At 31.1% G+C, this 15835-nt stretch overlaps 1 protein-coding gene across 2 annotated transcripts in view; it reads right to left on the minus strand.

Annotated features, from left to right (window-relative positions):
• Window positions 1-14782, minus strand: part of LOC117177506 (thyrotroph embryonic factor) — a 371804-nt gene extending 357022 nt beyond the window's left edge. The window contains exon 1 of one of the 2 annotated variants that reach the window (XM_033368255.1): window positions 14401-14782. In XM_033368255.1, coding sequence (XP_033224146.1) covers window positions 14401-14488 — 88 coding nt within the window. In that variant the 5' untranslated portion in view covers window positions 14489-14782. The remainder of the gene's footprint in view (window positions 1-14400) is intronic. The other variant, XM_033368256.1, reaches the window with a different exon arrangement.
• Between the last annotated feature and the right edge of the window lie 1053 nt (window positions 14783-15835).

Genomic DNA, 15835 nt, shown 5'->3' on the forward strand with positions numbered 1-15835 from the left:
GTTCTATAACAAGGTAAATTAAAAGTATGTTCAACTCGAAAAAAACTGTATAAAGGCGTTCAATTTGACGATTTTCTGATTTTGATACACTAGGGGTGGTTTAAAATATTCTTTCCGGCGGCTCTTAGCCCACTGAAAAAACTTGTTCTATAACAAGGTAAATTAAAAGTATGTTTAACCCGAAAAAAAACTATATAAAGGCGTTCAATTTGACGATTTTCTGATTTTGATACACTAGGGGTGGTTTAAAATATTCTTTCCGGCGGCTCTTACCCCACTGAAAAAACTTGTTCTATAACAAGATAAATTAAAAGTATTTTTAACTAGAAAAAAAAAACTGTATAAAGGCGGTCATTTCGACGATTTTCTGATTTTGATACACTAGGGGTCGTTTTAAATATTCTTGCCGGCGGCTCTTACCCCTCTGAAAAAACTTTTTCTATAACAAGGTAAATTAAAGTATTTTTAACTCGAAAAAAAACTGTATAAAGGCGTTTATTTGGACGATTTTCTGATTTTGATACACCAGGAGTGGTTTTAAATATTCTTTCCTGCGGCTTTTACCCCACTGAAAAAACTTGTTCTATAACAAGGTAAATTAAAAGTATTTTTAACTAGAAAAAAAACTGTATAAAGGCGGTCATTTCGACGATTCGATAAATACTTGAGATATAAATGCATAGTTTTTTTTATTAAATAGAACTTATTATATAGAACTCATATCATATTACTGATACGATATAATCAATTTTAACCTAAAAAGTAATACTAACGCAGGATTAAGTTAAATACTGTGCAACTACAATAGTTAAAATTAAAAAAGTTTCTTGCCAGCTGCTTTCCGGCTTTTTGAGCCTCCCCATAAATATTCCCTAGAACAATGTAAAGAATAAATTAGCATAAAACGATTAAATCATTTATTTGTTTAAATAAAATAAAAGTTTTTAAGGTAGAAAGTCAAATGTTTTGGAAAAATGTGGATTTTTAAGAGAGAAAAAAAAGATAAATCTTCAACAAAAAAGTTGTTGCAAGAAATAATTGTAAGAAAATTTTGTAAAAAAATGGAAGTGTAAGCAAGTCAATTTTTAAAAGCCAACAGAACTAACACCGAAAATATGATTGCTCAATTAAAAACTTTACTTTCCAAACCAAGAAGATTAATTTTTTACAAAACAGTAGAATTTTCAAATTAAAGATTAATTAAAAATGAAACGCATAAATTCTCAATAAAAAATTTGAACTTTCAAGTAAAAAATATCAATTTTTTATCAAAAAATGGAATGGTATAATTGTCAGTTTAAAAGATTAATTTTCAACCAAACATGAAACGAATTTTAATGAAAATAGTTACATTTTCAACCAAAGAGATGAAGCTTCAAGAAAAAAATATGAATTTTTAACAAGGTTCTCAATCAAAAAGAACCATCAACAAACAAGGACCATTTTCTACCCAGAATACATTAACGTTTAACCAAAAAGTTAACTTTAAAGTTTATAAGATCAATTTTGTACCAAAAAAGAAAAGTTTTTCCAACAAATTACATACACCTTTACCCGCATAGTTTAATTTATAAATTAAAAAATAAATTTTTAGGCCAAAATCAAACTCTTAAAGTTTTATTTTTTAAAACTAATTTTTCATATAAAAGCATTATTTTTATTTAAAAAATGTATCTTCTACAAAAAGTTGAATTTTCTACTATATAGTTGTTTTGCGAAACAAATTTTTGAATTTTTAAACAAATATGGAATAGGTACATTTTTATTTTGAAAATATAATTTTTTATTTAAAATAATATATTTTTAATAAAAAAACTACTCTTTTACAAAAAAGTTGAATTTTCCGCAACATAGTTGACTTTCTAATCAAATTGTCCAAATAGTTATATTTAGATTATTTTTCCACCCCAAAAAAGGGAAGTTTTAATAAAGGTGTTCAATTTTCTACAAAACAGTTGAATTTCCAAGACAGATTTTCTATACAAAATAGTGGCATTTTTAAACCGATAATATGAAGTTTCAACAAAAAGTGAATTTCTAATAAAATGGTTCAATTTTAACTTAAAACGTTTAGTTTTTGACTTAAAAAATAAAATTTTAAGAAAATACATACATTTTCAACCAAATAGTTGAATTTGTAATTTAGAAGATTATTCTTCTACCAAGAAAGACTAATTTTCGACAAACTACAGAAATTTTGAATTAAAAAGTTGAGGAATGGAGCAGGTAATAAAATAGGTATAAAAAATAATTATTGAATAATGACTAATTACCTATAAATCTATTAATTGTGTTTTTACTGCAGTTCCAGCTATCCATTCTCTGCATATAGGATCACGAGTACGAACCTGTCCCTGCCACGTGTCCTTTAATGAATTTCAGGAGTAAATGTCTGAGCTGAAAAATAAAGATTTAGTTTTAAATTAATAAATACAATTCAAGTTGATCCTAAATCGATTAATCCTAGAATTAACAGTGATTACTGAAATAATTATAATCTACTTCAAACTAACATTAACCTCAAAAATATTAGAATTAAATGTCTTAAATCTCACATAACATATGGAAAATATTAACATCACAATTACGTATTTAAAACAGGTACTTACAGAATAAGATATTTTCCATCAATCCTCAATAAATGCACTCACTTTACACGGAAATCTTGGGAAAAAACATTTTTTTTAACAGAAAGCACCAAGCGTTCTACGAATTCTATATGCTAGCAAACTAGCGATACCCTTTAAATTTTCACGCGCATGATTGACGCGCAAAAATCAAGCAATTTACCATACGCAATGGCTTATCTGCTACTTCGTGGATGGCCGAAATGAGTGAAAACAATATGTGCGTTTTCACCATGCCGAGAAGGATACCTTAGTTATCGCTGATGGTGAGCCTGATGCTCTTATAAAAGTCAGACTGGCGATAAAATAAGAGTCTTTTTAATCACGTCGAAAAAAATTTGGAAGGACCGTTCGACCATGTAGAAAGACTTTCTGGCTCTCTACATTTTGACCATACAACTTTGACCATCCATTTTTCTCCGTGCAAGCAGCCCATTGCGTCAAGAACTTTAAAGCAACCAAAACCTTTGGCACCCTCAACAATTTTTTTTAAGGCAAACCAAAATATTTTTTTGGTGACCAAATATATATTGTAGAATTAAACATATATGTATTTGTAAAAACAATACAATTATTTGATTAAAGTAACAGTATGATTTTGTTGAAGGAAAATTTGTATTTTCAGTTATAATAAGATATACACTAAACTCTCGCTTTTAGTCACCCCGTTCTCAGCCTTCTTAAACTGCTGGCTCACGCAGATTCTCAGGGGAGCAGGGCGAAAGCGGTTGTGACATTAACGTGTGCATACCTCCCAAATCAACCCCGGACACTGGACTGAAAGCCAGAGTTTGGTGTATCTTATTTATGCGAGAATACGCTAACCTGAGAAAAATGAATTAATTCAATAAGATGCGTTCAAAATGTAAAGAAAATAATTAATTACAATTAAATTTCAGCAGGCTAATAATTCATGATCATATTACAAATTCTGATTAACCGAAAAACTTCTCAAATAAAATGAATTTGAATTAATTAAAGCATTTACTTTTTTTCTAGCTTCTTTAAACAAAAGAATATTAGGTGTTATTTTGTGAAAAAATATGATTAAGGGGCTATATTCATAATCCTAGTATGGAAAGGAAACTCAAGGAAAATCACTATCGATACTGTCACTTTCTATAGGAATTTAACTCTAAACTACAAACATTCTTAACTCACAAAATAGACGAGGCGTTTGCTCGAGGAATACCTGACACTAGTTAGGCACAATAAAACTTTATTTGATTGAAAACCACTTTAAAAACCTCACACATCAAAACGACAAGGCGTTGCTTTCTCTGGCTTACCAGCTGGCAACATCTATTTTGCAAATTAAGCATTCGAGCGTATGCGTGTGCGCAGTTGCATGTTTGGCACAAGTAACCGAATTCATTGGTACAAGTAACGAAGTGTACTTGTCAAACATTTTTGTGCAAGCTGAATAAATGGTTTCTTTATAATGATCATTCTTTTATTAATCACAACGAAATTTTTGTAAAACAAACACAAACTAATCAGCAAAATTATTTTCTGGCAGTAAATTTAGTTTTTTTTTAGTGTAATCAGAAAATTGTCTTCGTTGAACAAAATATTTTGTTGTTCACATGATAACAATATGCTATGGTTAAAGCAACACAATTTTTGTAGTTTTAACCAAATATTTATCCGAGTTTATTAAGCAACTAGTACATTGAGAAGGAAAAATCATACAAAAATATAGAATCAAATTATAACCACGTACAAGGCAACTTTCGAAAATAATTGATGTGACGTTCATTGGAATCCGTATTGGTCGTCTAACGAAGAATGAAATTAATGCAGATTACATAATTATTTTGTTCTTTATCTTCAATCCTAATTGAAGATATATCATTAGGAGTTAAAAACAAAACTTATTGAACGAGAAGCAGCTTCTATTCCTGTCAGCCTATTCTTTCCAGAAAAATTATTTCATAACTTCATTGTTAAAAATAGAACGTATGATAGAAAATGTAAAGTTCTGAAACTCTTGAGCTTGAAAGTTATCAAATTCCAAATTTTAAATAAGGAAGTAGGTGTTTACTATTGACTAGCATATAATAATGGAATTAATTTAGCTTGCTCTTATAATGAGTTCAAAATGGGTCGCTTCACGTTCTTAATGAAATCAGAAATGTCCGGTGCTAGCCGGCTCGACCGTGTAACACCGAAATGGTGATTACTTATGCAATGACACTGATCTTACCTCCATACGACTATACTACTTATTCATATTCATATAGAAAGAAACTTTTTATTCATGTTGAAAATTAACTTCATGAAATTTCCCAAAAATACCATTGTAATCAACTTTATAAGAATTGTAACTAATCAAAACATCACTGCCGTGCAAATTAAATACGGCGTATCTGCAATCTCTATTGAATTTGTGCTAACGTCAAAATCATAATGAAGAAACTCTTCTTATCTCGTCCATGCGTGGGAAAAATGAAAATTCACCCTCAAAAATAGTTAATGTTTTGGAAAGAATTTAGTCGCATTTGCAAAAATTCGGCGATTAAAAATGTACATAATCGTACCTGCGAAATGAAATATTGCTTTTTTGGAATCCCTTTTTCAACTGGGTTTTTAAAGGCTTGAATTAATTTATAATTATACTATTTATTGAGAAATATTATAGGAATTTGTATAAAAATAATTTCTCCTTTCACTACAAAAAATTAATTTTAAAATGTTGAGATTAAAAACAGTTTTTCGTCTCCCAAGAATGGAAAAAAATCTTTACATATTTTCACCTACCTGAAATATTTTAAATAAGGCGCTATACCACTATCACCTTAGTCTAGAAATGAATTTAATGTCGGTCTTCATGAAGTTGCCATTCTTCATATATTTATAAAATCTTATATTTCAGTATGGACGTTTCTCGACATTTATACCTAGGCTACAGTATATCACACCAAAATTTTTAATTTTTTGTATGAAGTACACAAGAAAAAAATTCGAATAACAGAATTTTCCGTTTAAATGATGAAAACCGATTCGATGTGAAGGCATCAGGAAACAAACAAAAATCGCCTTCACAAGGAATTTTGAAAATTTACACTTTGAAGATGTGCAAAATTAATGTTTCATCTAAACTGTTGTTTTTTAGTGCGCAATATTAATTGCTGAATTGCTAAGATATTATCTTTGAAAACTTATTTATAACGATTGTCTGAAGTTTGAGACCATTGATTTCGGATTTTATAGGAACAAAATTTTCGTGAATTTAAGAAAACGGAATATTCTTGTCATAAGGTTGAGGTGTGAAGCTATCTCAAATAAAAATGAAATTCTTTATTTTAGTTATTTACTTCTTTCAATGAATGCAGTTATCTGCTGATATATATATATATATATATATATATATATATCCTGGTAGTAATTTATTATTTTTGCTTAAAAACTGCCGAGAAAAATCCATTTTTAATTGCTTTTAGTGTTTTTAAAAAACAATCTCGAGGTACATTACCTAACCTCTGTCAATTTCAAAATACTGATCTTTTTTGGTAGAACAAATAGATACGAAAGCCCATTCATTCATGCATAATTAAAAAATATCACATATTGACTTCCAAATGATAAAACCGTTTACCATTTTAATATAAAAGTCATTTCGTTGTTTATAATGCTATAAACAAGTTTTTCTTATCTCCCACATTTATTCCTTTTCATATCTCGATAACATTTCTTCCAGTTACACTACCGCCGCAAAGTATCGGACCAGATAGTGTAACCTATCAAAAATTTGTCTCAACTTTGAAACGTGATAGCAACGTTCAAAATGAAGATAAACCGTTTTTAACTACTGGAAAACGTATTAAATCTTAAGTTAAATGAGCCCTAATTGAATTTGTTTTTCTAGGTATTGACTTATCACGGGAGAAAGAGCAAAAAATTCTGATTTTTGCGGAATTTCGTACTGCAACTTCAACCAATGGAAGAATCTAGGGAAATTAATTTAAAACCGTCATGTTTTGCAAAAGTCATGTGTAGGATTCTAGGTTTTATCTGACTTTTAAAACTTGGAAAAAATATTCACGGGTTAACGAAATATTTATTTTTGTGTGCGAGCATCTAAAAACTGAGCAACGATCATCGATTCGATTCTCATTGATAATAAATTTGACTGAAGTTTCGATCGCTCAAATGAATGACATTTTTTTCTACTCAATTTTATTTTAAAATACTTTTTACCTGGAAATGTAAATAAGAATTAAGTGTTTTTTAATCGATGAATTAATTTCTCTGTGTGTAAATCAGTCATTTAGATATCAGAATGATTGTTCATTTGAACATTCAGAATTTCAAGCACATCCATAACAAATTAAATAATAACAAAAAATAATTCAATTTCTATAGTAAAAATAAAATATGCATGCTTACACATGCATATGTATGTATACATGCATATTATGTATCTATAGATGATTTTTGCAAAATATAATAGGTTTGAATTAAATTTCATAGATTCTTTCAGTGGTTCAAGCTGAAGGTAGAAATTGCGTCAAAATCAGAATTTCTTTTTTCAAGGTCCGATTTCTTTCAGCGGTCGTGTATTCATGTTAAACTTTGTGCCAAATATTGTGTGTGACACTTTAAGAAAAGTTTGCTTGCTTATGCCTATCCAGCCGGAAAAATGATATATAGTTTGTATATAGTGTGAAGTATTATATATAATATTTATTTGTTTTATACAAAAATGCATGACACAAATGAATATTATATATAATACTTGACACTATATGTATAAAATATACATATAATTTTTTTGTACGGACAGGTCTCCCTATATCGAAGATAACTTACATTTCTATACTTTGTTAATTGTAAGACTTCTATCTATTCTGCAGATACGCCGTATTTCATGTGCAAGGCATATCAAGAAAGGTTTTTTTCTATTTTTCCTAATGCTAAGTAGCTCGTCCTTTCAGAGAAGTATGATTTAGTATGTCCCAGACACCCCAAATCGTGAACACAGGAGCTGTTGCTAATGAGACTTCACACGTGGTTCCAACATGAAAGTATCCAATGTATATTAGGAAATCTTTATTTTTCATAAAACCTATCATTAATATTATAAAGACATTTCTTAATAAATTTTAAAGACTTTTAATTGTTGTAACAATTCTAATTGACTATAGACAAGGTAAACTGTTTTATTACATGTTTAATGACTGCATTTCTTTTATTCGCAGTATATTTAGTACTTCCAATCGATTTTTCTAAACTAAATTCAAGGATTGTTTTCAAAGTTTAGGGCAGAAGAAACTTTTCACAAATATAAGGCATATAAAGTTCGCGTGCGATAGAACATTGTTTCACGACTGCTCTCGGAAGCAGCTGGAACAGCAATTCTAGAAGTTAACTTGCATGCATTCCTCTCGATCAATAAAATGATATATATCACTTTACTGGGGGCAGAAGCTACGAATTCAGTCTTCCGAATTTTTTGCTTATGTATTCATATCAACAGTGTGCCTAGACAAATTCCTTTAACTATTGTTCCTCTTCAGATATCAGACATAATACTAATATCAGTCAAGCTAATCATTCTAGAATTTTATATGTATAGTTTCCACGTTTAATCCGATCCCACGAATGTATTTATCTACGATCAGATGCAACAAGGAATGACACCGGATCATTCATGAGAATGTAAATGAATTAAGAGAATTTAGAATGCACATATACGTAGATTGGTTTGTGTTGAGCGAATTGCATGACGTATATTTTAAATTGAATCAAGTTAGCTTCATAGAATTAATTAATTTTGACTGAGCTGCATACAATTGCAAAATTGAATTTCTCTATACATAATGTAGGGTCGATAGGGGTAAGTTTAATAACAAGGTTATTGTGATAACGAGAATGTTTGAAATGAAAAACAACTTAGTTACTTTTTTTTTATTAAAACATGATTATATCTATTATTATGTATAGGGAAAAATGGTTGTCATTAGTTATTGCTTTAAACAGTTATTTTTAAAGGAAATGAGATGCTGTTAGAAAACTCTAATTCGTAGTTCTGTCATCTGATCCTTTGATTTCATTTTTTCCCTATATAAAGCAACTTTTGTTGAATTTTTTTTAAAGATGAAAGAAGATATTATATTTTCTTTGAAGATCCCTTTTTTCTTCAAGCATTTTGCATTTTCATTATTATTAGTGACAAATTACGATAAGGCAATTAAGAATCAGACTATAACCCGTGTAGAAATTGCCCTATTTTTCCCCATTTAAAAAAGTGGCGCTGGCAAGGCCCAGGCCAATTTTTCTATTTTCAATAAAAGTAATTAAATTATTATGGGGCAAAAATGGGGCAATAAAATATAAATATCTGTTATTAACTATAAACACATTCTTGTTGTTCAGAATTAAAAATAATAAAATGACTCCCACATGTGAATATCAAATCAACAAAATTTTTGTGGAGTATTGCGGAGGCTTGCCCCAACTCGAGAATTCACGAGAGATACTCTGTTGCGCCACACATCTGCCACATCGCGCTCGTCAAGGGACGTTTGGTCAACCTAACCTAGTTTGAATGTTTGGTGAAGTTATATATATCGATGATAAAAATATTATTTTCCATAAATAGTTTGTTTTTTCCACTGACGGCTGAAACATAATTAATATGAAAAGAAAAAACACTTTAGCCCTAGGTCGAATACGTGTTAAGAAACATCGTGAAAGACAAGAACTTAATTTTTTTTCATTGTGTTCATAAAAACAAAAATTTAATTATTTATGTTTTAAACAATTGTACTTGTTAAAGTTTTTGAAAATTTGGAAAGTTAAATTAAAATAAGTTCCAAAAAAGATGTATTCAGTGAATTTTTTAGATTTCAGAACATTATCTTAAACATAAACCGCCCCCATCCAACATTTTTCGTAGAAACTATTCAAGATGCTGAACAAAAAATACGATTTTTGAATTTAAAAAATCGTCGACAAAGTTGCCTCTATATGGGATATTTCGAGTATACACCTATTATGAGAAGGCGAAATACAGTTAAAATAAATATAGCCAAAAGGAGGAAGTCTTGATTCAAGATGTAATGTCTAATATGCCGAAATTAAATACTAAAGTATTTTTGAAGGCTTAAAGTCAATTCCATTTTCAATTATTACAAATTTATTTCTAAGGGAATAAATGTCAATTTTAAACTTATGAATAATTTTTGGTACAGCTTAAATTTGATTAAAAGCGAATTTTCTTTTTGTAATAAATTTAAAAGTTTAGAAAAGTTATCAAGTTTTTGCATAATTTAAAATGTTACAATTTAAAGTAATTTCTAAAATTTTACTGGCCTTGAAAACGGGTTTTTTGCAGCATCAAAGACTGAAAAATTTAATATAATATGTATTTTAAGTAGCATTATACTAAATAAAATAAATTTTGTTTTCTAAAACAAGTTTTTGTTTATTAATATTGTAATTTAGAAAAGTAGGACATAGCTCAGAAAAAACTGGACAGGCCCTGACTCCACGCTAAAATATTTTTTTAATTAGTTTGAAAATGATACAATTTCAAATAGGTAAGTTTTTGAATATGACTAAGCCTTCATTTCAAATTCGAATTTTGTTATCTTATATTCAATAATATTCTCATAAATCACAAAAACCTTAAAGAAAACATACATTTTAGGAATAAATCGATGGTTAATTTATAGTTACAAAAATAGAATCTCGTAAACCATATTCACATGTTAAAAATAGTTCTCACATAATCACGAGTGTTTCCTCTTTTAAAAAATGTCATGATTAATGATAAAAGCGTGATACTAATAAGTATAAACATTTATTTCCAAGATTTGTAATTTCAGCCTTACTATAATTAACATTTTAAATGTAAATCTGAAACTACGTTTTATAAAATAATTCGTCTAAAATATTTTCGATTTAAAAAATATTTAATTTGTTTGAGCGAAACAATATTTTAGTTTTAATGTTTTATGTAAATCTGAAATAATTCAGTTTGAAGTCGTTAAAATAGACATTTGTAAACTTCTAATTAGTAAGATTTAAAAGTATAATTTGAGACTATTCAGCACTCTTATAAACATTTAAAATTCAAGTGGATCAATTTCGAACGTTTGACTTTAAATTGGACGAGTTAAAACATTTCAATATTTAGTCGATCAACTTGTAATGTTCCATTTTTCATTTACTTAGCTTTGATGCTTTGAATTAAAAATTGATCACTTTCTAATACTTCCTTTTAAAATTACTATATTTATATTTTTTGAATTCTCCTTATTTCATATTGGAGAGCAACTTCTGATTCTGCTTTTCACAATTTTCAACATGTTTTACAATGTTTCAGCTTCAACTTTTTTTTAAGTGTTTGTTTTTAAATATATCACAAAATATCTTATATATCAAAAGAAAAAAGTAACTAGGGAATTTAATAACAAACGACTGCATATAGTTATTATGTAAACAAGATACTTGCACTGAGAAAAATGGATTATACCCGGTAATTAAAAATATGTTATCAGTTATAATCTTGCACTATTAACTATGGGACAGCGATCCAGATTATACGAACTAAAATATACAGATATTAAAGAATAGATAATACCGGATGAAATCTTGGATTATAAATTAAAGCAGGAGAATTTTTAATTTATATTCTAAATATATTAAAGCCTACAATCGAAGATATTAGAATCTATAATCCAAGACATTAAAATCAATAATCCAATACCCTAAAATCCAAGGTATTTAATCTACCGTCCTAAAATATTAAAATTCCCAGAGTTCAATAAATCTAAAAGACTTATTAGTGTTGCGTGTGTGGCGGGGAAAAAAAATTAAAATTGAAGTGGGAATAAGTAATTCGAACTTTTTAAACAATTACGAAAGTACCGTTTGCACCATGCTTTATTCATTGTTTTTTTTTTTATTTTCAAATGCAAAAAAATCTGGTCGACGATTTTGAGGTAATTTTATTTACCGAAGTGTGTAGGCAAACCGAAAGTTAACATCTACTCAGTGGAAGCTTCTAATGTGTCCCCTAAGGGTTTACATTTTTCTTATACCTTCTTTATTCCTTTACACACCCTCCACACACTTACTTGGTGGTGGAAGGGGGACCTATAGTTTAAGGTGGGTTCCGAACCACCAAGAGCAACAGCCTTAAGTACTTAGAGAAAACCTTTTTCTCTAGAGGTACCGGTCCCACGACTCTCCGGAGATGAACAACTCCCTTGCTAGGCTAGTGTTCACCGCATGGGCCACCGAGACTCTTCCAGTGTGCGAGGCGGGAATCGAACCCGCAAGCCGAAGGAGTGGGTCCAAAGCCTACGCTTTAGCCCCCACGACCATCGTCCCACTCAAGTTAACATCTACTCTTGAAGTTGATTGATTTTTGTAAATATATACTTGTTCTAGTCGTTTAATTTTGGGTGAGACTTTGTATTATTTCCTGAATAATAAACACATCATTTGCGAAACACAGAACACGCGGAGCAAGACGCAGAGGCATAATAGATGCATAATAATAATGTACGCCTGCATGTTTAATAATCTCCAGATGTTAAGAATGAATATCTGAAGATTATAAAAATGTAACGTCTCGAGATTATGTTTGGTAATATCTTCATATCTTCGGAAAAGACGATAGATTATACGCGATATAATACTTTTCGTTACGGCGTATTATCCTTAACTTGTAATATCAACTTCGTATAATACATTTTTCTCAGTGTGGGCGACTAAATACAAAACGACTCAACAAAAAACCAAAAACAATCCTTTTTCAGATCAACTAAATACAATCAACCATACGGTTTTTTGAATGAACTACCATTTTCTCTGGGTATATGAGTTTCAATTTTTTTAAAGCTGGTAACGTTCTGTTTCCACTTGGCTGTAATTGCGCTTACAGTGACTGCATATAGGCAAGCGCAGGCAAGACCATTTTATCTAACTGCTATCTTAAACTCAATTCTGCATGCAGGTATTTCATATCATTTGAAGTCTGAATCACGGAGGTGTAAGAGTACTTGTATTTTGATATGATGAAGACACATTTCGTACTTTCCTTATGCCGGCTATCCCTTCTTGCTCTTCAAATTTAGAGTTCTGCATTTTCAAAATTAAAACAGAAAAGTAATATACGAAACGAAAAAGATGTAAAACATCAACGGAATACAATAATATTGAGTTAAATTTCAAGACTACTTGCAATTGATGGATATACTATCAAGCCGTACAATCTACATTATTAAGATTTAATAACCTGGATATTAAAAGTTAACATCCAGATATAGAGTCTTCACGTATATTTTGAATAATATTCTATGATAGAGAAAACATCTTATCCTGTCTATTATCAAAACCAGAACTTATGGATATAAAAAAGGAAGGTGTTCACATACTGTATATAATTTACTGAGAAGAAATGTCATTAACATTTAAAGGGCTTTCAAGTCCAGAGGATATTGAATATATGACACTGAATGGACCACTTTTTAAAGTTTGATATTGGTTGATAATTGAGTCAACATACACGCTTATCTTCATTGAAATTTTAAAACTAATACTTTGTGTACTTTTACACTTTAAAGATTTGTTTAAACATACGTTCCAGAGAAAGTTTAAACGAATTGAATTAAAGTCCTTGACGCCTTTAAATGCGTACCAGTAATGCTTTTGATATGGGATCTTTATAGATAAGGCGTCTTGATAAGAGGATGACTATTTTGTACGATAAAATTATACGAGAAAACGTTTTTGAACCCGGTTCAGTCTCTTTTAGTGCACAATAATGACAAAATAATACTAATTTTCGTTTAAATTTTGTGGATTGAATTTCATTAATTGAAATAAAATACCAAAATTTCATTTATATTCCTCTTACATTTGCCTAAATAATATCTATTGAACTCCTCTCCAGCTACTCAGCTGGTATCGTTTTCTCGTTTTCTTGGCTTTCCGCTTGGAACTTGAAATTGGCTGGGTAAGGTTAGTTTCGGTTTCGCTGCATGCGGTGTCACGTGGTGCGCCACAGGGTCTAAACGAGGTTAATCGCGAGACGAGCGCCGGGGCAAAAATGAATACAAACACATGCTTAAAGTCCCCTCGCTCTGATTTTCTGCAGCAAGCTTCATCATTTATCAATTACACATGCAGGCTCACTAAAAAGAATCGACAGAAAAGAACAAGAGGAAACAAACGAGGGAAAAGAACCAAACGAATTTCGATATCACAGATCAAAAATCACTTGGATCCTAATCGCCTTTTTATAAACCATAATATACCACTCATAAAGAATAGGATAAACGGAGATTCCTAGAATCTCTTTAAATCGCCACCGCCAGTCAGCGCTGCAGTAGCCAGCCCGACCGCATTGCGCGGGTTTCGAAGGAATCACAATTCGCTTCAATTTTCTCTGAAAAATCTCAAATTCGAAACCTAGGAAAAACCTGATCAATTCCGTAAATCGTCTGCTTGAGTCGAGGGATCTAAAGGAAAGTCGGGTTCGACCTGACATGGTACTTTGGATCAGCGAACGTAGACGACCTTTGCCCTTTGCTCGCTGCCTTGCAAGGCAGTGTCCACGAGAACTAGCAGACGAATTCCCGGCTGGGATTCAAAATTTCTCGCAACCAGAGTTTAATGAAAGACTGAGGATTTGAGCAATAATGATTCGAATGATAGAGATTCGTGAGATTATGTTTCCAGGATTAATGATCTGTTCCTTGAGAATGTAATTTATCTGAGGATTCAGCTGATGTCAACTTATCATTGCCAAACTTACCAATGAGGGGAAAAATACTGGGCTGGTCGAGTAGCGACTTGAGGCTGCTTTCAACTAAGGTGGGAGATGATCGGTCCTTGTCACTCATTTCACGCACTGCACGAGACACGAGCACACGGTATCGGTACTCGTTCGTGAACGCGAAACACGCGCTGCGAATAGGAGCTGATAAACTAGGTGGACGAATGATGTCCGATGGAATTTGGTTCCCCGGCGGATCCAGGGAGAGACACCCGCACCCGCACCTCTCGACAGGTCCTACTGCTCTTTACGAAACTTGATCGTCGTCGTCGCCGTCGTTCGGGTCGTTCCCGTCTTCACCAAAGTACACACGCACCGAACGCTGCCGACCGCGCCGTGGCACATTAAAATAACACGGAGCGCTCAGTTTCTGTACTCTCTGCTCTTGAAAATCAATCTAAAAAGAGTCTTGGCTAGTGGCGCGATCTCCTGGGGTTACCCGGGAGCAGCTCGTGAGTGAGACTAAGCGTGCTGATAACAAGTACAGACTAGAGATTTTGGTACCATGAGTAGTGGGTACGTACCGGTATCCTTATCGGGAGGCGTGCGCATAAAGCCGGCTGGTCCTGATCCTGACTCTATTTCACTGGCCTATATTGATACTTGAGAATATTGCAGGATTCGAAAATTTTTGAAGAAACGTTTTTCCGTTTTTTCCGATTTTTTATAAGCTACACTGTTAGCACGAAAAATTATACTTCTTATCAGGGAAGGTATTAGGTTTGTGTAAAATTTGACCCCCACCCCCGTTTTGTCAAATTCCAACGTTTTAAGAGACTCTGAACCCGAAAACAGGGTTTTATGGATGCGCCTGGCTGTACGACTGTTTGTGAGCATGATATATTAACAAAATTATTAATTAGATTGCCATTTGGTACATTCTTTTGGTGTCAAAAACAGAAGTTCAAGTTCATTAGCCAGCCATTTTGAATAAACATTTAAAAAATTAGAGCTTTTGCAAAAATTTTAAGACAACTTTTTTTCAAGATTTAAAATTTTTATGTACGACTATTCGTAGTACCCGGAAACTTGAGAACAATTTGTCCTTACGACTTTTCGCAATAAAAAACAAATTAAGAGAGTTATAGCACTTTCAAAATATAAAAAAAGACGGAAATTAACATTTTAAGCCAAACAAAGCACAATATGAAAAAAACGTTGCTTTTTGAAAGCCCTAAAAAATCACCGTAACAACTTTTTGATATGTCGTGAAAAACCGAAAATTCTAATTTTTACCGTAAAAAAAATAATGATAAATAAAAAATTCCATTTTGCCGTCCAACTATGGAAGATAAGAAAAAAGATGAATTTAAAAAAATTATACACCCAAAATTTATCTGAAAATTTGTTATTGATCATTGTTTCATAGAACAAGTAGTTTTCGTTTTATTCGTAAAGGACATTAAAAAAATTT

This window comes from Belonocnema kinseyi, chromosome 7 (assembly GCF_010883055.1).
Source record: "Belonocnema kinseyi isolate 2016_QV_RU_SX_M_011 chromosome 7, B_treatae_v1, whole genome shotgun sequence".
NCBI lineage: Eukaryota > Metazoa > Arthropoda > Insecta > Hymenoptera > Cynipidae > Belonocnema > Belonocnema kinseyi.